Source organism: Parus major, chromosome 1 (genome assembly GCF_001522545.3).
Source record: "Parus major isolate Abel chromosome 1, Parus_major1.1, whole genome shotgun sequence".
In the NCBI taxonomy this organism is placed as follows: domain Eukaryota; kingdom Metazoa; phylum Chordata; class Aves; order Passeriformes; family Paridae; genus Parus; species Parus major.
The window spans coordinates 71,434,842-71,457,571 of NC_031768.1; the positions used below are offsets into that span (position 1 = coordinate 71,434,842).

At 37.1% G+C, this 22,730-nt stretch overlaps 1 protein-coding gene across 13 annotated transcripts in view; it reads left to right on the forward strand.

Moving 5' to 3' along the window:
- The first annotated feature begins 3,158 nt into the window (after positions 1 to 3,158).
- Positions 3,159 to 22,730, forward strand: part of PSPC1 (paraspeckle component 1) — a 57,736-nt gene continuing 38,164 nt past the window's right edge. For 12 of the 13 annotated variants that reach the window (XR_004498137.1, XR_004498141.1, XR_004498142.1 and 9 more), the window contains exons 1-6: positions 3,159 to 3,657; positions 5,331 to 5,632; positions 8,031 to 8,126; positions 9,153 to 9,349; positions 13,486 to 13,570; positions 14,470 to 14,578. Coding sequence is in view for 3 of the 13 variants with exons in the window: in XM_033515732.1 (XP_033371623.1) it covers positions 3,277 to 3,657; positions 5,331 to 5,632; positions 8,031 to 8,126; positions 9,153 to 9,349; positions 13,486 to 13,570; positions 14,470 to 14,578 (1,170 nt within the window). In the remaining 10 variants the exon portion in view is untranslated. The remainder of the gene's footprint in view (positions 3,658 to 5,330; positions 5,633 to 8,030; positions 8,127 to 9,152; positions 9,350 to 13,485; positions 13,571 to 14,469; positions 14,579 to 22,730) is intronic. The other variant, XM_015623277.1, reaches the window with a different exon arrangement.

The following is a 22,730-nucleotide window of genomic DNA, read 5'->3' on the forward strand; positions in this document are numbered from 1 at the left end:
GTGAAATGAAATCTCAGGAAAGGAAATATAATGACATGAAATGAAATTGAAAAAAAATAAATTCTGAAATTAAGTGAAAAAAATTAATGGGGAAAAAAGTGAAAATAATGGAATGGAAAGAAAGGAAGTGCAATGAAATGGGCTGAAACTTAACAAAATTATTTTCATTGAAATCTTGAGATTTAATTCCTTTTCATGAAATGAAGAACTCATTACTATTTTAATTCAAAATCAGTGCTGCCTGTTGTGGCCTTTTGAATGCCAAGTTGAATAAATTTAGGCTTCCATAAGACCCCTGAAGAATGACAGAATGAATGTCAATTATGATGTGATTCTAACTGTTTCTCCCCCATTCTCCTGAAATCACTTTAATGTAGTTCAACTATATTGAAAATATTAAAGATAATAATACCAAACTAATGGAGAGTGGCTGGAACAGCCTAAGGATATCCCTTATCCCTTTCATTGATCTGAACTTGATTTAATAAGCCATAAAGATTTCAGTGGATGTTTCTAGCTGAAGGAAAACATTGGGATAAGAACTTTAAGGGACCTTTTTCTCTCCTTTCAAAATATTTATTGGTTAACTGGTGTCAGTGGCAAGGTGTAGAAGTCACCAAAGCATCAAGACTTTGGGCACTTAGGGAGATAAACTGTCTGGGGCTCTTCTGATGAATGAGTAAATTATTGCGATGTGTAAATAAAGGTGAGAAGTGACTGAAAGCAGCAGATATCAGGTTCTTTTTGTATGTTACCTTTAAATGTTTGACCATGGGGCATGTGCAAGTACCTCCTTCTCAAAAAAGCTAAAACAAGTGCATGCATTATGGTTGTACTCTGAATCTAATTATGTATGACAATGTATGGATCCATGAGCACATTAAGTATATATATTTTTTCAGATATATTTCCTTGTTTCTGGAAGGTGGGATTTTGTTGCTCTGTTTTACTAAACTATAATTTTTAAAAGTGAGGTATTGCTATATTAAGGAAAAGTAAGAATAATATGGAATTTGTAAACACTCTTTCCTCTTCCTATTGACATTTTTATAGTACACAGGAAATTGTGGTTGCAATTTAAATGGTTGCAGCTTTTACTACTGACCCGTTTTGGAAATCTCTGTTTGAAAACCATGACAATTTTATTATCCCACATTGGTAAAAACTTAACAGCCAGACTACCTTGCATCTCCTTTTTCCTCTCTACTGATGAGTACACATCTACAGTGTATAGTCACATCATTTCTAGCATATATTTCACTCTTTTTCATGCTTGCCCATTTTAGAAAGTTATTGGTTTGGTGTAAGTTGGTTCCTTTTTTGAACACTTGTGTCTTACCACTTGCTATTGAATCCTAAATATACTTCAAAGCATTGTTCTTTGGACAGTCAAGATGCTTTAGGGATCCTATACTGCTACTCTAACACCTTCATCATGTTCCTACACTACCTGACTTCATGCCTTTTATATGAGTAGATATCCTTCCCCTATCATCTGTATTTTCTGAATTTAGAAGTTAAAATCGGCTTGGTTAAGAAAGCTTGGAGTCCTACACCTACAAGTCTGCTTCAGAAAGAGGTGGACTGATAAAACTGGGAACTTGTGTCTTCTCCAGGTCCTTGAACAAACTCTGAGCTAGGAAGAAAGGGACAGATCTTTGTTGTACCTCGAGTGGTATAAGACAGGGGAACTTAGAATATTCTGCAATAGACAAAGTAACCCTCAAACAACACACCTGTAGTAGAATTAATTTGTTCTTGAATGTCATGCTTGATATTGCTTTTTCCAAAGAACAGTACTTTTCACACTAGCTGAAGTGACCACTACCCTCAAAAGATGGTCTGGACTTTATGTGCTAGAGTTGTATTAATGAAACAAATAATTCAGAGAAACCATGCACTGGTTGTACTATTGCTTGAAGCACACAAGCCAAACCAAGCAGCTGTGAATCTGGCAGGAGAGCAAATCACAGTCTGGTGCTGCAGATGAGGGAGATCCATAGTCTTTGCTATAAGAGGGTATGCCAGAGGAAGGAAACATTTGACTTTTCACCTCTCAGAAGCAAGCTTCTCCCTTTATAATGAAAGCTATTGCTCTGTTACAAGTTGCCCTGGAAGCTGTGTAACAGAGCCTCTCTTCTCTCAGATTTGTCTCCTACACCTCCTCGCTTTCTGTGCCCTGTCTGTCCTCAGGTCCTCCTACACTGCACAGCAGTGCCCGGACAGTCCTTCCTGGCCTGGATCAGCAGTGGTGTGGCCAGCAGGAGCAGGGCAGTGACTGTCCCCCTGGACTCGGCACTGCTGAGGCCACACCTCAAATGCTGTGCTCAGTTCTGGGCCCCTCAGTGCCAGAAAGACATTGAGGGGCTGGAGCGTGTCCAGAGAAGGGCAGCGGAGCTGGGGAAGGCTCTGGGGCACAAGTGCTGTGAGGAGCAGCTGAGGGAGCTGGGGGTGTTTAACCTGGAGAAAAGGAGCCTCAGGGGGGACCTCATCAATCTCTGGAACTGCCTGAAAGGAGGGTGCAGCCAGCTGGGGTCAGCCTCTTCTCCCAGGGAACAAGTGACAGGATAAGAGGAGACATCCTCAAGTTGCACTAGTAGAGGTTTAGGTTGGATAACAAGAAAAAAATCTCCTCACAGAAGAAGTAATTAGACACTGGGCTGCCCAGCGTGGTGGTGAAATTACTTTCCCTGGAGGTACTTAAGGAAAAACTGGACGTGGCACTCAGTGCCGTGGTCTGATTGACATGGCAGTGCTGGGCCCCAGGTTGGACTCGATGACCTCAAGAAGTGTTTTCCAATCTGATTGATTCTGTGGTTCTGTGACTCCCTCGGCTGTCCCCGCCGCCGCCGCCCCAGCGTCTCCTGTGTCACGCCTGCGTCCCTCTCCCGCAGCGACCAGACACTCCCAGGGCATCCCCCCGGCTGCCTTTCCCTCGGGAGAGACCCCAGCGAGGGGCTCCTCTGCCTGGGGGCGGCCTGAGGAGACCACTGCTCTAACACAACACGGCGGCGGGCAAGCATCTGTCCCTAGGGAGGGAAGGAAGGCTCTCCGTGGGCGCGGGGCAGGTTCGGCCGTGCGGCGGGGCCGAGGGGGCGCGGCGGCGGCGGCGCGGTCGTGAGGGGGAGAGGGGCCGGGGCGGGGCTTCCCGCGGGGACGGCACGACTCGCCGGGGTTGGCGGCGGCGCCATTTTGAACTGGCTGAGGGTCGGAGGCGGCGGCTGCCGAGCAGGGTTCCGCGTCCCCGGAGGGAGAACCCGCGAGGAAGGAGCGGATATGGCCGCGAATAGGAACTTGAAGCAAGTGCGGATCGAAAACAGCTCCCCAGCGGCGCCGCTGGGAATGGTGGGGGGTGGCGGCGGCGGCAACCTGAAAGGATTGCGCGGCCTAGAAGCGGAGAGTGAGGCGGCGGCGGCCATGGCTCTGGCACCGAGCAAAGAAGGTGGCGGAGATGAGGAGCAGGAGGTTGGGTTCACCATCGATATCAAGAGCTTTCTCAAACCTGGCGAGAAGAGCTACACGCAGCGTTGCCGGCTGTTCGTGGGGAATCTGCCTACTGATATCACCGAGGAGGATTTCAAGCGCCTTTTCGAGCGCTACGGGGAGCCCAGCGAGGTCTTCATCAATCGGGACCGTGGCTTCGGCTTCATCCGCCTGGTGAGGATCCGGGCGGGCCCCTGGGGCTGTCTCTCTAAGCAGGAGGCTTCGGTCCCCTGCCCCCCGCCCCCTTCCCCTCCTTTTCAGCGGGTGTGAAAAAAGGCAGCATCTGCCTCTCATTCTCTTCCTCCTCGCTGCTAGCGCTGGTCCCTCCGCCTCTCCTTTCTTCCCCCTCCCCTGTTCGCTGCTCCACATCCAAGCCAGACCCCCTGCATCAAAGTAGTCCTACTAGCCCCTGGCGTTTCGGCCCCCGCCTTACCCCACGGCACTTAATACAGTTAATTTTAAAGAATGGACAGGATTGTTTCGAAAGACAGCTGCTCGTCCATCGTGAACACAGAACATAAAATCACGGAGTTGAAAAGGTTGCACACCGCGGGTTGTTTAAATTACTTGTGCCCAGATAAGACTAGATTTTTAGGGGTAATACAATATTTGATTAAGCATGCTCGAGTTAAGCATGCAAAAAAGGGAATCATCCGAAAAGCTTTTGATACTGTATTTAAATGGTAATTTAGTGTGCGAGATTAGTTTTCACGATTGCTCTGTTTAAAATGCACAGATTTGTATCATTTTGGGAATAGCTTTAAAGTGCTTTACGTGTCTGGTTATGATTTTTCAATATATTTTACTAATTCGTTTTTGTTTTTTTGTTTTTTTTTTTTCTTTTTTTTTTTTTCTTTTTGCTTGACATCTTAAAATACTTGTGGCATTCTGCCATACATCTTTTACCCTGAGAATTCCCCGGCCTGAAATAGCACTTTTATGGAGGAAGTGAGATATATTTGCATCTCGTTACTCATTTTTGTGTGTAATAGAGATTAGATTGAGTTTTTATGTGAACTTCCCTTTTCCATTATATTTAGGGCATATACATACGTGCATACATACACACATGCATACATATGTATATGTGTATATATGTATGTGTGTATGTATATATGTGTGTGTGTATATATGTATATATTTTAGCAGCTTGCCTAGCCAGTTGAACTGTGAAGAAAGATAAAGAATTTCTTTAAATGTCAGGGATTGCAGCTATCAAACCTGGTGAAGATTTTTGAAGTGAGAAAAAAGGTAGTTGTTGACTTACACTGTCTCATGGATGTGGGTGGAGAAAGCCCATTAATGTGAGATGAATGAATATATGAGCAAAGAAGGTAATTTCATCATTTGTTCATGAAATTTGAATTGGACATCTATTGAGACCAAGTGTGATATTTTCACTTACGTAAAAGCAAAACACCTTAGATCATGTAGTGTAATATTTGAATACCATTTCCAGCTGTGGGGGGCTAGGGATGCAGAATTATAAGCATTTGAGTAGGTAAATGTGAAAAGCATCAGGTTTTCAACTCTACTCAAAACCTTTGTAGTTGCACCATTAAGTCTTCTAATTTGCAACAAAAAATTTGTGCCTATGTTGTTTTTTAGAATAAACCATAAGGGGTAATGAATGCATGTTTTCAATCAGAGGACAGGGGACTTTGTTGGGTTTTTTGTTGTTGGTTTGGTTTGTTTTTTTTTGTCTGGGGGGAAAAACATTGAATGATCCTGGTGCCAGTAGCTCAAGTGAAGGAAAACAACTTTGCTACTTTTGGGGGGGGGCACACAAAAGTGATATTTGTTGTCTTTGAAATAAAAGATATAAATTATTTTATATCTTTATAAAGGAATCTAGGACCCTGGCTGAAATAGCAAAGGCAGAACTTGATGGTACTATTTTGAAGAGCAGACCACTTCGAATTCGATTTGCTACCCATGGAGCTGCCTTAACTGTGAAGAATTTGTCACCTGTGGTTTCCAATGAGCTCCTGGAACAAGCATTCTCACAATTCGGGCCAGTGGAAAGAGCAGTTGTTGTAGTGGATGATCGTGGCAGAGCTACAGGGAAGGGTTTTGTAGAGTTTGCAGCAAAACCTCCAGCACGGAAAGCTCTAGAAAGATGCAGTGATGGGGCATTCTTGCTTACAACGTAAGTTCACAGGTTTTTGTTTGAATTTGTGAGTATATCTTCCTGATGTGAGCAAAAATTGCATTCATGGTTCCCTAGTTCTTATTTTGTTTTCAAAATCTGAAAGCCATGACATTAGAAATTAAAGTGTTTTGCATGAATACCACAAATACTCTTTATTTTTTTTTAAAGAAAACCATCTTTTTTTGCTTACTGTTTATAAGATTTCTTATTACCATATGAGAGTCTGAGAGCAAAATTCTGTTTTTTTTTCTTGTTCATATGCAATATTTCTTCTCCTTCGCTATATAATAAGGCATTTTCTGTTGAGACTTTATTTTCATTGGTTGCACTCTTCCTTATCTCAGTAACAAAATAACAGAATAATATTCCTTCGTTTCTTAACAAAACAGTGCATGACATTGCTGGTATTTCTGTAGACTAAAGAAAGTGTTTTTATCTCAAAAAGTATCTGTGGCTTAGAAGGCCAGGATTTTCTTGCTGTTTAGAAATGAAGACTGAGATTCCGAAGAGGTTTGTACTAGTGATGTTTGGAAAACAGTCTATTTCAAGGACAAGCAGGCTTGCAAATAGCAGCACTTCTCTTGCATCTCCTATTTCTGTACTTGCCAAAGAGAGTTGTTAACTGCTGTACTTTACACAGTCACAAGTGACATTTTCAAATGCTTTCTTAAAAACTGCATGAAATGATACATATTTATGATTATTTTTTATTTTTCTGATTCTCACTGGGAAAATAAGGGTGTGGTTTCACAGCATGAAAAACTTGATGCCATTCAATTGGGCTTGGAGTTATTTTCCTGCCCTGGCTGTGCTGTTCTTTTTTGTGCTGGAGAACTTAATGATACTTCCATAAGCCACTTGTGCTTGCTAAAACAAATGAAAGGTATTTATTTGTATGGGGGGTCCATTGCAGTCTGTTCAAGCACCGGAAGATGCTTGCTAATGTCAAGTCCAGCAGAGAATAAGGCAGGAGAAAATGTTGGCAGGTGAATAAGGGGTCTGGAACTCCAAATCTTGTGTGCTGGTGAACCGATTAGATGGTTACATAATTACATAGGGAATTTAATCTGAACACATCTCTACTGTTACGAGGAGCTGCCCGCAATTTATTCTTATTCCCTGGGTTTTCTTGGCATTAGTAATTTAATGGAATTGTGGCGAGCCAAACAAGGGAAGCAATGTAGTTCAGTGTTACATGAGTGCTATTCTTGGCACGAGATATGTGGCAGGGAAAAAGAAGCTGAGATACAAGGAGAAAGTATTCCTGTTTTACCGCCTGGATAGATGAGTTGAATTGAAATGACCATCTAACCATGGCCTGAGTGAATAAAAAGCACTTGATTGTTTTCTTGCTCAGGTGACTTGTTCCCTGATGTACAGTTGCAAAGGTGATTAGCATGAATCTGCTACCATCTACCTTTGTGTTTTGCTTCAGAGTCTAAAGTTTTACCTTTTTTATCTGAAAACTCTTTGCCTGATCAGAACACCTTTCAGTTCCTGTTTAAATGTATCAAAAGTAGACATTCAAAACATTAGTTTTGGGGGGGAGTCATTGGTTTGGTTTTGGTTTTTCTGTCTTGCTTTGTTTTGTTTTTTCTCATGAGGGGCATGGACAGTAGGGGAAGATCTGCAAAGTGAAATGAAGGCATGGAGCACAACAAATGAGTGCTGGTGTTTTGAAAATTGTGTCTGTAGTGCTCTGTGTTTTGTAATCTCTGCTCCCAAGACTGATGCAAAGAGCTTTCTACACTACTCAGAGTTCTTAAGTCGCTCTCTTTGGCAGTACTGGCTCATGCTTGCCTGTGGTAACTATGTATCAAGAAAGCTGTTTTTCAGAGATAATTTAGGATTCTAATTTGTGAGCATATGGTTGTTCCAATAATGGATTTGAAATAACTTAAACAGAAATGTTTTTCTTATTATCACTGTAATATTAATACCAAATTATCAAGCTGTTTTCAGTTGTAGAGTAACTAAAGCAAAACTAGTTGCAGAAGTCAGTAAAAATATGAATAGGTTGTGCTGCTCTGTTTTGGGTTTGGTGCTTTCCCAGAAAGTCATGGCCTCTGGTGCCTCACTGATAAAAACAGAAAGGTAGTTCCTTCCTAAATATTTCGTAGTTATCGATAGATGGTTTTGGTATTTAAAAAAAAAAAGTAAAGACACAGAACTGTGTCAAGTAAATTGTTGTTTCTAGGCTGAATAGCTGGATTTGGGCATAGAAACAATTATTTTCTGAAGGTAATTCTTAAGATTGGGATTCATTGGAATTCCGTGATTTAAGACAAGACACAGGAATTACATATTAGCTTTCTGGATTGTTTCTTCAAAATGCTAAAATGAGTTGTAATTGCTTCATTAATGATTCAGTTATTAAATTAAAAATGTTTCCCAGAACACCTCGACCTGTTGTTGTAGAACCAATGGAGCAATTTGATGATGAGGATGGACTCCCTGAGAAGCTAATGCAAAAAACACAACAGTACCACAAGTAAGTTGTGGTTAGCCTTTTTTATAAAATGTGATTTATGCACTTAGTTGCCTTTGTAAATATACACTAATTAATTAAATTAATTAAACTTTTGAGTTTGTGTAGCAGGAGGTAGTGTTTCTGTATGTTGTGCTGTTTTGTTTCAAAGGACTAAACAGGGTTTTCCAAATTTCCTAATCATAATAAAATTTAGACATGGCTCGTTGGTTTAACATTCTGTGCATTTGTTGTAGTAGAGAGGTTCTTGGCCTACACTGCATGCAGTGGAAGCTTGTTGCTAGCAAACTACAGCCTTTTATGAATTAGAGGTGTGGTCTAATCCTGCAGAGATTTAGAATACCCACAGGCCTTTATGTTCTCTGAATAGCCCCTGAACTATTTGCAGCCTCCCTGGCTTGTAAATCTTTGCAGCTTCCACAGTTCAGGTAAAACTTGGAGCATGACATGAGAAAGTGAATCTCAATCATGAGATAAAAGACCCCTATTCTGAAAATACTACTTTTTAGTATTGTAATTTGCCATTCATGTTGTTTGAATCTAAAATGTTTATGTTGTTAATGTAGAGCACCAGTTCTTAAAAATTTGTCACTGGTAGGTACAGTACTAGTGTTAGAATGGGAAATGCAGGCTCATTTTAATGGTTACAGATTCTGGCTAATATTCTGGGCTGTCTAGTAAGCATTTATGTTTATTTAAATAACTGGTTTAGTGAATTGACTACTTGATATAGAAGGCTGAACACTGTTAATCTAGTGTTGCAGCTTAGTCTTTTGTACTGATGTCAATACAAATTTTTATCTTATAATTAAATAAATTGAAATTTTATTTGGGCAATTTTTGGAAAATTGTCTTTTTACTTGTCTTAATGTCTGATCTAAGCTGTGTCTGGTTCACAATGTAGTCATCTGACAGGTTAATGAAAAGTGAGATCTGCACTTGAAGTGATTATTTATACATTCTCTAGCTGTTACAGCTGTTGATCTAAATGTGTCCTTTTGTACATTTTTACTGCAAAATTTTTATTAGGGAAAGAGAACAGCCTCCACGCTTTGCTCAGCCTGGAACATTTGAGTTTGAGTATGCTTCGCGGTGGAAGGCTCTTGATGAGATGGAAAAGCAGCAGCGTGAACAGGTTGACAGGAATATTAGAGAAGCCAAAGAGAAACTTGAGGCAGAAATGGAAGCAGCTAGACATGAGCATCAGCTAATGCTGATGAGGCAAGGTAAAACCAGATAATCTACTAGTATTAAATTTGTTTTGTCACAGATATTTTTCTTTTGTGTAGCATATTGAGCTGTATACTTGGACATTTTGCTGGTCACCATTTAATTAAATGCATTTAACTAAGAAAAAGGAATACTTCTCTATGCACATATTCCTTGATGATTTGCAGAAATTAAGCACCTGATAAAGAGGTGATTGTCTAAGTCTCTTTTTCTTCACTTTCTATCTAAATATCTAAATTTATCTTGAGGAAAAAGTTTACTTAGCCTGTTTTTCCTGAAATAGGAACATGTGCTTGCAGTGTGGAGCCATGCTGTTTTTCTGAGGTTCTGTGCAGAGCATGAGGTCTTGTGCAGAAGATAATAACATAAAAACATAATACATAATAACATAAAGAGCATAAGGTTTTATAGAAGGTGTAGTAACATGTATATATATATGTTATATATATAACATATGTGTTCAAAACAGAAAACTGTGTTGAAATTCCAGATAGTTGCTGCAGCACCTGAAATGACAACTGTTTCTTGGTTTATTTTCCAAGAAAAACTGTTAAAAGCATTTAATTTCCTTGTAAGCACAGGTGTATATTAGAGGTGAGGAATGTGCATGTTAATATGATCCAAGAATGTTGCTGACAATACAGTACAGCCCTCCCCTGGCAGCTAGACACACATTGTAATTTTGTGTGTGTGACTGACATTTGTAAAGGTAGTTCCATGCCTAAGATACAGATTGGATAAATCTACTGTTGACTTACCTAATCGTTAATACTTAACAGTGTTATAATCCAGTTCCAGAATTTATGCTCTTTAATTTCCTTTGAATTTATTCACCTGTTGCCTGTACTTGAGGGCAAGAGTAGAGATTACTTTGTCCTAAATTCATGTCTTAATTACATGTTAAACTGAGAGAAGATTACGGTGGCCTCTTCATTAAGATAGAAAAAGAATTGATGGTGAAACATGGGAAAACATCTTTCATGTGTTTTTGGATATTAAGGTTTCTTTTAAGGACAACATGAAGGAAAAGATATTCTGCTTTTTCAATATTTGTTAAATGCCAGTTCTATATGAAAAATGAGAGTATCATTCCTTCCATTAAAGGGCCACTAAAACATGAATATATGTGTGAATTCCAGTGAGAAAATATGGTTTTTTTTAGTGTAGGGGGAGGGATTTTTCCCTCTCACAGTTTGGTTCGCAGAGTACCTATTTGGTACCAGATAAACTTAGAATTTTGTTACAATAGTTAGGTTTCTTCTTAGTTGCCTGCTGACATTTAATTTTCAGGGATCTACAGATTAATAAGTATTCCTCTGTTTTAATCTTCTTAATTCTTTGGCTTCACTGTGCATGAAAATAAGGTGTTTTTTTCACTTGCATTTATTTTCAAAGATTAGCTTCCTCTTGTTGCTCTGAACAGTGTGGGTTTAAGTTCATGCCATTCCAAGAATATTGATTATATTAATGAGATGCATCACATGATGCTGTAGAAAGATGCAGTGAAGTTTCTAAGGCACCAGAACATAGAATTAATACTTTTGTATCCCTGGTGCACGAAGTCAAAATTAAAGATGTATTGAAGCAGTCATTATGAAACATGAAATAAAATATAAAATGTCATGTTTTAGTTGTGGAGTTAAGAAGACAGGAAAGATGAGCTTACTGGTCCATGTACTCTAGCAGGTGTAGGTTGTGTTGAAACTGCTTCATGAGAGCTAATAGGACTGTAGCTCTCATGAGCTACATGTTGGTTTGAGTACTCAGGTTTTTGTACTGTGATATTAATTCTGAAGGTAGATTTAATTCTTTTGATATGTGTAATTTTTCACTTTTAAGTGTCATATTTTGACAGACTGAGTCAGAAGTAATTTGTAAAGCAGAATACGTGTTTGCGTGTGTAAGTAAATTGCATGGTATTTCTCATCTATGTACTGGTGGTATACATCAAACATTTGTAAATATTTCTCATAACAATGGTTAAATAGATTAAGAAAACACTGGAAAACATGACTGAATTTATCAGAAGCTTAATTTTTTAGTCAGTTATATGGAAACTTGGCATTTATATTCCATCTTGAGAATCTGAAAAATCAGCAGCTTAAACTGCTTAAAAGTCTTTGTGAAGCTGATATTCCAGTTTGTAGGATTTACTTCTGAGGTGAGAGAACACCTTCACATTTTGCTGTCTGCTATGTAGAAGGTTGAAGGTAAAATGAAGACCTTGCCCTTTTATAAGCACAAGAAAGTGCAGAGGCTAATAATAATGCTCTCTATTTGTTTTCTTTTTTTCCCACAGCTGCTTTAGTGCAGATTTTTTCTGTTCAGAGAAAGGGCCTGTCAGTCAAGAATTACCATCATTACAGGTCTTCTAATATGAATGGCTCCTGTGTGGAGTTTGAACCTCTATAGCTGTGTTTTCACTGGGCCTAGTAAGGCTTTCTGCCAAGATTGGCAGTTGTCAAATGATACTGAATCTTAATTTTCTGTGTTGAATCTTTAACATACTAACAATTTCCGGAAAGGCAATAAGCTATGCTATAGAGAAAAATTAGGAGAACACTGAACAAAGTAGAGTGCTACATCTTAAGAACAAAGGGGACCGTAAATTATATTGGTAGAGAGAAAGTAGGAAATCCTGTGCCTGTGCACACAGGCACAAGAAATAGGAAATGCTGTATAAATTTGAAAGAACAAAGAACTGAAAAAGAAACATCTTTTCCCACAGTGGACAATGTTACAGAATGGGTTAGTTCTTAATCTCAGTAATACCCATAAGCATGCTGAAGGTTAATTTGAAAGGAAAGGTACACTTGTACTCTGAAATAACCTAAAGGTTATTTAAAAGCAAAAAAAAAGTGTGCTTGTGACACTGCCCAATGATCAGAACACCAGTGGCCAGGCCTTCTATGGCAAGCACAGCTGGAAAGAAGCAGCTCTCAGACTCTGTGATTTGAGTGAATCTTCAATGTAGTCCTAGTCTATATGTGTGAAATTTGTTAATTTTGCAGGAAAGAATAGAAAAGCAATCCTGTAAAATATGCTTGAAAAAGGACTTCTAATGTCAACAGAGATGTTGTGAGAATAAATATCTGATAATCATCTTTGTTCAAAAAGAAAACAAATACATTATATTTTGGCAGAATGTACTGGCTGTTGTAGTTTTTGGATAATAAAGTAAAATTTGAAGTTGTAATAATTTATGCTGATGCAAGTATGAGGAAACCAATTTGCATGGCTAAAAAGATATTTTAATTAGTGTAGTGAAGAAATGTGTAGTGAAAATGTGCAGAACAGTTGAACTAAAGCATAAAAGGCATGTAATAGGTGGCATGGTAAGATGTTACTTGTGGTTTCTATAAATAGTATCATGTGGCCAATGTCCTTCCTATATAGTTAAAAAATCAAAGCCATTTTCTAAGAAATGGTAAAATTATTATTTATTGAAGAAAGTATCAATCTCCAGGCAGAAATCAATAATGTGACTGGTCAGCAAAAGTAATTACTGTGACTTATGCCCTTTTAAAGGGCATTTTAAGTGCTTCTTAAATGGCTATGGCTGTGCCTTTTTTGTGGGGTCAAAACACTAGTCATTTTTAAGTTGCAGTGAGCAGAGTCGTGATAGGTCTTCATGGAGGCTCAGACTTCATGCACATGAAGTTCATATGACTTTTCTTTTTCTGATGTGTGCCATGCACTAGGTAGTGGAGAGTGTAAAAGTCCATGAGTCTTGCAGTAGTTTCCTTAGTATTGTGACTTTATCAGTATACGTACAGCATTGTGAGAAACTGATGCAGTATCCTAGATGTAAAACCAGGATGTGATTTAAGGGATTGAGAGAGGTTTTTTTTTTCCCTTTTCTCTGTGAACTTAAAACTTCTGTTTCTGCAACCTGTTCTGGGGGCTTTGCCCATTTTCTACCTTTCTGTGTTTGTAAGCCACAGATCCAGGATGTTTTCAAGTACTAGACTTAGCTTTATGGAAAGAGATGAGTTAAATGCATTGAAAATTTTGTTTAAAAAATTGAATGTTAGAACTGTAATCTGACAGTAATAACAATTTTTGTGATTTTTGTGTTGCCACGTTATTGATTGACAGCTTTTATATTTAAATATGCTTTTAATCCTGTCAGATCTCATGCGTCGTCAAGAAGAATTGAGGCGCTTGGAAGAACTTCGAAATCAAGAACTTCAAAAACGCAAGCAGATACAATTGAGGTATTTTGTCTTCTACTGTGCAGAGGTGTGGCATGCAGCCACTGTAGGCCTGCATGAATTTGGATATGTTAGCTAAACTTGCTTCTCGAAAGCATGATGTCTGATGTTTCTGATAATGTAATGCTGATATAAAAGATTGGTTTCAAGTGTTGCTTGATTTTTTCCACTTATTTCAGCTCTGCTAGATTTGTTATAAATTTCTGAGATTTCTAAATAGCATAGAAATGTCTTAGACTATTTTTTTGTTTCATATTTATTTTAACGTGATTGAAGCATTGCTGTAATAGGAACAGGCTTCTAAATTTTATGGGTAGGTGATCTGCATAGAGAATCATAGCATTGCAGTCTTATAGTCTGACATGGGATTTTGGAAGTTATTTTCACATGATGTTCTGGTATGTTGAAAACAATTTTTCATTTAGAACTTGATTCATGCAAAAAACTGTTTTAATGCCTTTTATAAAGTTTAAGAAAACAGACATAGTCTGTTGATCATCATGTTGATTTATACTTTTTGTGTTAAATATCACAATAAATATCAGATAAAAAATCAGCACAAATGCATCTCAGAATTAAAAATGTGTATTTTGGCACTGTCAAAGTTTTAATCCATTGTGGCTTTTTAAAAACAGAAATATTTTAAGGTGTTTACTGATATATAGCTGGAAGAGTAGGTATAGAATGTATTGATATTGAAATTCCCTGTATTCCAGTAAAAAAGCCAGACGAGAACTTCAAAAGTACTCAAACTCATCAAGTTGAGTAGATTAGTGCCTTACACTATGTAAAAAATAATTAATGACCAGTTCTGTTTATATGCTTGATGTTACCTCTGAGGCTGTGTGCAAGCCTGAACAGGTCGAGAGACTAAGCTGACATAATTTTGAATGATACCCTAGACATGAAGAAGAACACAGACGTCGTGAAGAAGAGATGCTACGCCAGAGGGAACAGGAAGAGTTACGACGACAGCAGGAGGGAGGATTTAAGCCAAATTTCATGGATAATGTAAGTACAGTTCTATGGTGAAAGTCCAAATTGCAAAAGAATTTTTTCATTGGATCTTTTTTTGCTCGTTATTGAGCTGCCATCTTCTTGTTGGCTGTTTTCACCTCAGTATTTCTCCTGAGTGAATTGCTACATATTCAGTAGTGTAGTTGCTCTTTTGTATGATGACATCACTGTTATTTTTCCTTCAAGCTGGTGATATAACACTTCTGTTAAGTGAAGGTGTTCAGATACTAATTTTGTTTACTTGGGAATTGATATGTTTCAGTAAAATAGTCTTTCTAAGTGGGAGGTGATAAGAATCACCCATCCTGATGTGCCCGACTTTGCCTGAAGGTTTAAATTTTAAACCAGTTCATGCTGCTAAGCTTGTTTGAATTACTGGTTTTGGTTTATGCTTAACTTACTAAGAAAGTTTTCAGAAATAAAAAGGGCGATGTTAATTTCATATGGAGCCTAAAATTGCTCTTCCTTTTGACCCTGTGTAAAACTATATGATGAGAACATCCAAATCATTACTAAAGGAGACTGAAAGATTATAAAGTTGAGGGGAAATTTGTCCTCTTCTATAATCTGTACATTATTTATATTAGCAATTTAGGTATGCTCTGCCTCTGAAGACTCATCCTGCAGGATTAACAAAATGGTGCTATCAAAGGAGTCAGCTTCTAAATTTTTTGGTCAAAGGGTATGACTTTTTTCCTACTGACCAGATTACTTCAGTGAATGCAAACTCTGTTGTAAATGCTTCAGTTTTCTCTTGAGTAGGATACCTTTTACTATTACAGCTATTCCTACTGAGGAAATAATGAAGAAGCAATTAATACAATGCTCTTGGACATTATTAAAACAACTGTAGTCTGCAGGAGGGGATTTTGCTCCCCTTCCACAAGTGCAACTTCATACATCAATCAGAAATGAAGTGCTGTTTTCTCAGCTACTTCCTGTGAAAGAAAAACCTATTTTATACTCTATACCATGAATTTTCTGTAGAGTTGCGAAGAATTTATTATGTTCTGAGACATCCTGAGAGATTCTAAAAAATAAATGATTTCCTGTTCTCAGTAGGACATTTTTCCCCCTTAGTGTTTTTAGTAAAGATGGGGAGAAAGCAAAATAGTTGCTTTGATTTTACCGACAGGTATAATACATTTTTGCTCACTGTGTTTTGAGGGACTCACATCCAAAAGCAGATGGTAATTTATTTCCATATGTTCTGACTCTAAAAGAAAACTGCTTTCAACACATCTTTTCTTCAGGGTGATGAAGTCCAAGAATTCAGAACTCGTACTGTCCTTTAGTGTGTTCTAAATATTATTAAACATAATTGGGGAAATAGCATGTAACAATTGTCTGATATAATTTAGTAGTAGTACTTACTTATGACTTCATATAGCTGTAATATCTTAACATAGCATCTTTTGGGGTTGCTTGACTTTCTGACCCTGTAAGCTACTTGTCAAAACCTCCTGGCTCCTCTGTGAGACCTGTGCTTCTTGCTGCAAAGAGCTGTAGTAATAGGAAGCTGGGGAACCAACCCACAGCCCTGGCATGGCAGTAGCTCCCTCACATTCCATTGCTGTTAGGAGGTTGTGGCCTGTATTCTGCAGCTTGGAATGGGGAAAACTAGATAATGGTAAAGGCCACCACAACCTTTATTGGTTTAATCTTACATATGTCTTGATATTATAGTATTTAGTCTCTGTGCTTAAATCGCTAACCAGTTTCTCCATCCATGTTGCTTATCTACATTTTTAAATTCCAAACCATATATGAATAGAAACTGTTAAAGTTGGTGTGCAGGACTTGGCAAGAATGTAAGATTAGAGAGGAAATGGAAAGCGCAAATGGAAAATCACTGTGCGTAATTGTTATGACTTTTATACATCACATTTTTGGAGTGGAAGGGTTAAGGGTGGAAGACTGCTTTGCAAGGGTGTAGCTTTCCTCCTCTCATGCATTTCTGAAATTGTGTGTTCATCTGGACGTAACACACTGCAAGAAGATACAGATGTAGTTTTGCAGTAGCAGCCCTACCAAAAAAGTTTTAACTTACATATAAAGGACTGTAGAGTACAGGTGGTGTTTTTTAAACATTGTATGAAATTGCAGTGGCATATAAAATAATACATTAAAAAAGTGTGTTCTCTGGACTAGTCTTTAGTATTCTGGATATGTCTCAACTTTAAAAGAGGAAATGTCTTCAACTTTTAAAGAGGAAAAATTGAAACAAAGTGGCAAGTGACATGTTTACTTTCTTTAGCAACAGTTTCTAATCAGGGCAGCTGTGTGTCTAAGCATGCCTATCATTTTATAGATGCTTGTTATAAAATGTTTTTAGATAACTGTAGTTACGTAGTGTGAATGGGAATTGAAAAAGCCTTTGCATTTTGCAGCAGAGAAAAACTGTAAATCTTTTCTAGAGATTGGAAAATGACACATGAAATCTGATTTCAACTTAGAATTTCTTATACAAATAACTTGCTTTTATTTGTTCTTACTAATACTTATTTACTGTGAACAGATTCCATCTTGCACTTACTTCTACTCTCAGATCACTGTTGTACAAGTACTGAGAAAGTTATTCTCTATTTTCAGAGGTTAAAAGTTGACTCTTGGTGAGAATTTCATTTTTTTGATACTGTTGGATAGTTTTTTACCTTATCAAGTCTTGATAAACTCTACTGGCATTATACTTGCAACATATTACAGCCTTCTGCCAACAATGTATTTAGTAGGGCAATAATAATTGTTTCTAATCCTTCTTTTTGTTTCTTAAAAGCTTTGAAAAGTAAGCTTCCTTCACTTATACACTATCACTTTTTACTGGTCAGTCTAAAACAGGAAGATAATGGTAAGTTCAATGGAAACCAGAATTGGACCCTCTCATGTAAGGCTGCAGTATTAGGCTTTCCTGTTGAACTTTTCTGTCTGTGTCTTTTCCCTAACTCATTAAACTTGAATTTTTTAAAAATCAGAACTACTTTTGAAAAACATCTTGTAGTCAAGTCTAATGCAGCTAGCGGTTACTTGATTTTGTTAATGATGATAGAAATATTTTCCGTGAGAGGATTTCTTTTCCTGAAGCATTCTTGTTGATGGTGATGATAAACATTAGAAATTTGATTTCATTGATTGTTAATCTAATGGGCAGCCTGATGATGCCTAAACAATTTATTAATCTAGTTATGTGACCTCCACTAGATAAATTATTAATAAACACTTTCGTATTGGTTAGGGTTTTTCCCTTCCTTTTTAAAAGTCAGTTAGTTGAAGTGTTCTCTTATAGCTCAATACTTTACATACATTCTGATTTCACAGTAGCTTTATTGGGAAACTAGTTTTCCAGTAGTATTTTGCTAATTTTTATTTTACATTATTCTGGCTGAAAGAGGAACTGGCTGATGGTGATTTATTTTGCAACACAAAAATATTTTTTAAAAAGAAAATCCTTCTGAGTGCCAGTAACACACTAATTACTCAAACATGCAATGGTTATTATCCAATTAGGAATGGCTTGCTTGGATTTACATTACTGAATCTCAATCAGAGCCATTTTACAAAATAATTCCAGTTCCAAGACCTGCTTTTATTTGTGTCACCAACTTAGTGGTTTGGATTTAGTGTATTAAAATATTTTCTATGTGTCTAAGACAACAAAATATGTATGAGTCCTAGTTTTTTGTTGCATGGATTTACTTCTGTAGTAAAACTGAAATAGTGTCAGGTGGGTATTGTACTTAGTGAAACACTAGCTGCAATACCAGCCTAAAATTTACAGATCTTCTTACTGATAGTTTAAAGAGGGAATTGAGAATTCTGGATGTCCTTGCCCACTTCCCTCCAAGGAAAACCGCTTTTTGAATGTGTAAGGGACTGTTGCTTGAGAATTCATCAGTTTCAATTTCTGAATGCTTGCTGTTTTTTCATGTAAGACTTTGTATATGAAATACTTTTATTTTTCATCTAGTCTTTTCAGGAATTATTTCTGGAGGTTGTTTTGCTTTCCTTTAGTTTTTCTTGCAGAAGCACTGCTCTCAAGTATGTTAAGTAATTATCAGCATGAAGTGTCAGCTGCTAAAGCAGTGGAGATGCTTCAACAGCTGCGGTTGTAGTGGACTTGGATCAAGAGCTGTAAGACAGATAAGATGAAGAAAGTAAAAAAGCACATTGCAAAACAGCAAAGATGTTTATAACTTCAGGAATGCCAATGTAACATAGTTTTTGTTCTAAGTTTGGTCCTTTGGAGCAGTTTATAAATGAAACTTTCCATTTCTTACCGTTCGGAGCCCTATTGAGGCTTGTCTTATCCCTCACTTCTGTGTTCATTTGCAGGTTAAGCATTAGACATGCTTGAAACAAGACTATCAGATTTCCTTGAACTTCAGTAATTCAGGACTAGATTTTTGCACTTCCTGCCTGTTCAAGTGAATAGAACTGGTTTTTGATCAGCATTTTGCTCAAAAGCTCCAGTAATGTAAGCAATTGGAATTTTCACTGAATGGTGAATTGTTTCCTACCTAACTCAAAACTAAACTAAGGCAGATGCCCAATAATAAATTATGAAACATTTTTAAGAATCTTTTCCATTTTGGCAAGTTTTCTAACAATAAATGTTGGCTATTTTATCCTGACAGCCTCGTATACTTAATGAAGTTAATGATGGTAAAGTTTTGTAAGTTTGTATGAATAAAATCTCAGTTTCTTGCTGCTTTATAAAAGCTCTTTTGTAGAGCATGATTGGGCAAGATGAATTGCATCCATACTGCTGTCCAGCATACATAGTTCATGTGTGACACCTTAAAGACTTTCTAAGGTAAAACTAGCTTGGAAAAAGACAAATCATTAAATGTAGACTAAAACACACCAATCTAACAAAATACTCCTGCTTTTCTTGGCAGTGGTTTTACTTCAGTGGTCACATTTCTTCCTATGCATGTATCAACACAGGATAGGCCTTTTAGCAAGCACCCTGTAAATATGCAGTTTGTGTTTTTATGGGAAGTCCTAGTTTTGGCAGTATCACTACATTATTTTTTCAAGAGTGATATGCATCAGTAGACAGATTCTTAAATCTTGTGTTTCTTCTGTTCCTTGGTGTTTCAGACTTGTTGCTTTGGGCAAGAATAATACTTCCTAACTAAGCCTTAAAATACTCAATTTATATTATTTTCAGTAACTAAATAAATTCTTTTCAGTCTTTAATTACATTGTCAGGTAGAAAAAAACATTTAACTGTCATATCTGCTTTTAGTATGAAAAGACATTGCATGAAAATCAATGCAGATCTTCAGGTAACTTTTTGTAACGTGCTTATATACATTAAATGAAGGTGTTTCTGGAATAAGATCTTTTGGTTGTATTTCATGACCATTTTAGGATGATTCATAATGTATTTTCTAGTTTTTATGTTTTTATGTATGTTAAGGATGCTACTTAAAGTAATTTTCCAGCAACAGAGCAAATAATTGTGACAATATTATATTTCATTTGTAACTCCATTTTTGTATTTCTGAACTGTGAATATTTAGGCAATGTGATATTTTTGTGTTTTATTTAGGAGACTAATCTTCTGCTCTTTTGCAGTCATCTTCTAAAGTTTGCACAAAGTGCTTTGGAAAATACTAATATGTATTTGATGTGAACTTGCAAATAGAACAAGTGACTATTCACAAGTAATTTTTACTTTAATGTGCTGTCAAATGTGCATAAATCTCCACTATGAATTTAGGTGCTGTGGTATTACTTTTAAGTTTTCCCAAATTTGCACTTTTCTACAGTAAATGATACAGAATTTTCTGTCCATATTCTTTAGATTATCTGGTTCTGTTTATAACCTTACTCTCTCTCAGTAAGACTGATGATCAAGAAAGGAAAATAACACTTTACAGATGCTACTTATGTAATAGCAAAATGACATTAGTCTTTGTCAGTCTCCGTGTTTCATGAGGCCTCAGCTGTAGCAGATGCCATTTTTGTTCAATTATTGATAGAAAGACCTCAAGTGCATCTGTGCTTGTTTACAGAATACTCAGCTTCTGCTGTTTCATGGGTTTTTTAGTGAAAAATAGAAAAATCTATCTAGAGCAGATTTAATAAGTCTATATTAATATTTTATTATTATTTCTGAAAATTGTTGCTGCTCACAATTTAAATAAAATCTAGTTTTCAACTTAAGCTACTTAAATAGAGTTCTTCAGTTTTTCATATTATGACAAGTAAGAATATTTAGAAATTAAATATATAACTTAGAAAAATTCCTTGTTGATGTGTTTGATAAATGCCGTATATATTTGAAGAAGCTAAAATTAATGTTTGCCTTAATAATTTTCATTTTTTCTTCCTCAGCTACTGGAGTTAAGTTTGGCTTGGAGTTTGTACACGTATTTACCCAGACTAAGAAGAAACTAATTTTCAGTTTCAGTTATCTGCTTGGTACCTATTTCAGGCTCATCCACCTCTCTAAATCCTGAGATCTTGCTTGGTGGCACTGAGACTTGGAACCAAAATAAATTCCTCTGCTTAGTTTGTCTTTGCTCACGGGATCTGTGTTTAAAGAAAGACTACAGTACCCAAGAAGCAATAAATGAGATTTGTTTAGAAATAGTAATTTTGGATGTGAGGAAACCTGTTAATGGGTCTGTTGAGTAGTGTGATCAAAGTCTGTTTAGTCACCTGGTTGGTTACTCTGAAGCCAGTGCCGTCCGAGTAGTTTTTTTCCTTTCCTTTTTTTCCAATGTGACCTTTTGCTTAGCCTCTAGCATTTTGCTTCAGTAGCTCTCACAGAGCAGAAAATTTTAGTAGTGATAATGCAGTAAACTGATAGAAACAGAAAAAATAGAAATTAACTTAGTGTTGTTACCTGTCTATTAATACCAGTCTGTCATTTTTTAAAAAAAAATATTCATAACTTCTCTCATGAATATTTCACAAACCTCCGTGTCAAAGTAGTTTTTTCTTATTACTGGAGGTAGTGCTTGTTTTGGGTTATTAAAGCTTCCATGAGAAAAATGGAGTTTAAACCTGATACTTCTGTCTCCCATCAAGTACACTTCAATTGTGCAGAGATTGGATATTACTTTCCTATTAATTAGTGCTTCTAATAAATAGTGGATCTTGGTAAGAAGATGAATTTTGGTAAAGCCATTTTGTCAGAACAGTCATATGGGGAGCTCAGTAGAAACTAAAGCTTAAAGAGTCAATTAGATATAGCTAAGGCAGATGTTTCTGCCTGAGCATAATCTTAAAATCATAGCATGGTTTGGTTTGGAAGGGGACATTAAAGTTCATCTAGTTCATTGCCTCCTGCAATGAGCAGGCTCCCCTTGAGCTACTTTAAATTGCTCAGAGCACCATCCAGTCCTTAATGTTTCCAGGTATGGGGCATCTGTCACCTGCCTGGGCAACTTACTCCAGTATTTCATTGCCCTCATTGTAAAAAATTTCTTCCTTTCACCTAGTTTGAGTCTATCCACTATTAGTTTGAAGCTGTCACCCTATGTCCTGTCACAACAGGCCCTACTAAAACATTTGTCACTGTTACAATTTCCTATGGTGGCTAATGGCTCATTAGTTTAGGCTCAGAATTGTGTAGGAGGAAACAGTGTTTTTATTAGTTTTGTTTTGTACATGATATGAAGCTCTTACTACAGGTCCCAAATGCAGTTTGGGTTATCTGCTTGACAGGATAGCTGTTCCAAGAAAAAGACAGTATGATGTTGAAATTAGGTTCTTCAGGCTTTTTTATCTTCCTACATGCCTCTGGTTTATAATACTTTTAAAATGCTATTTACTTACAGAGTCTTCCTATTTGTTTCCCCCACCATTTCTGAGTTACTAAACATTTCTTTTAACTACAGGGAACTTCTGAGTTTAGCTAATAACCAGCTATTAGTGTTTGTCCCTATTGATTGGTTGGTCCTCCTTGAGTGCCTAACATAATTCTGCCCTTTGGGTCTATTATACATAAATAAAATAATAGTTTTTGTTGGATATTTTTGATTAAATCAAACACTATAGCTTAAGAATGTGTGGTGTTGGGTTAGGGTATTTAGCTAGAAAGCAATGCTTCTCAATCTGTTTGGATTTATTCAGATGACCAGTTTCTTAAACTTTTGATGGAAATACTAGAATTGCCTAGTAGAATGTACTA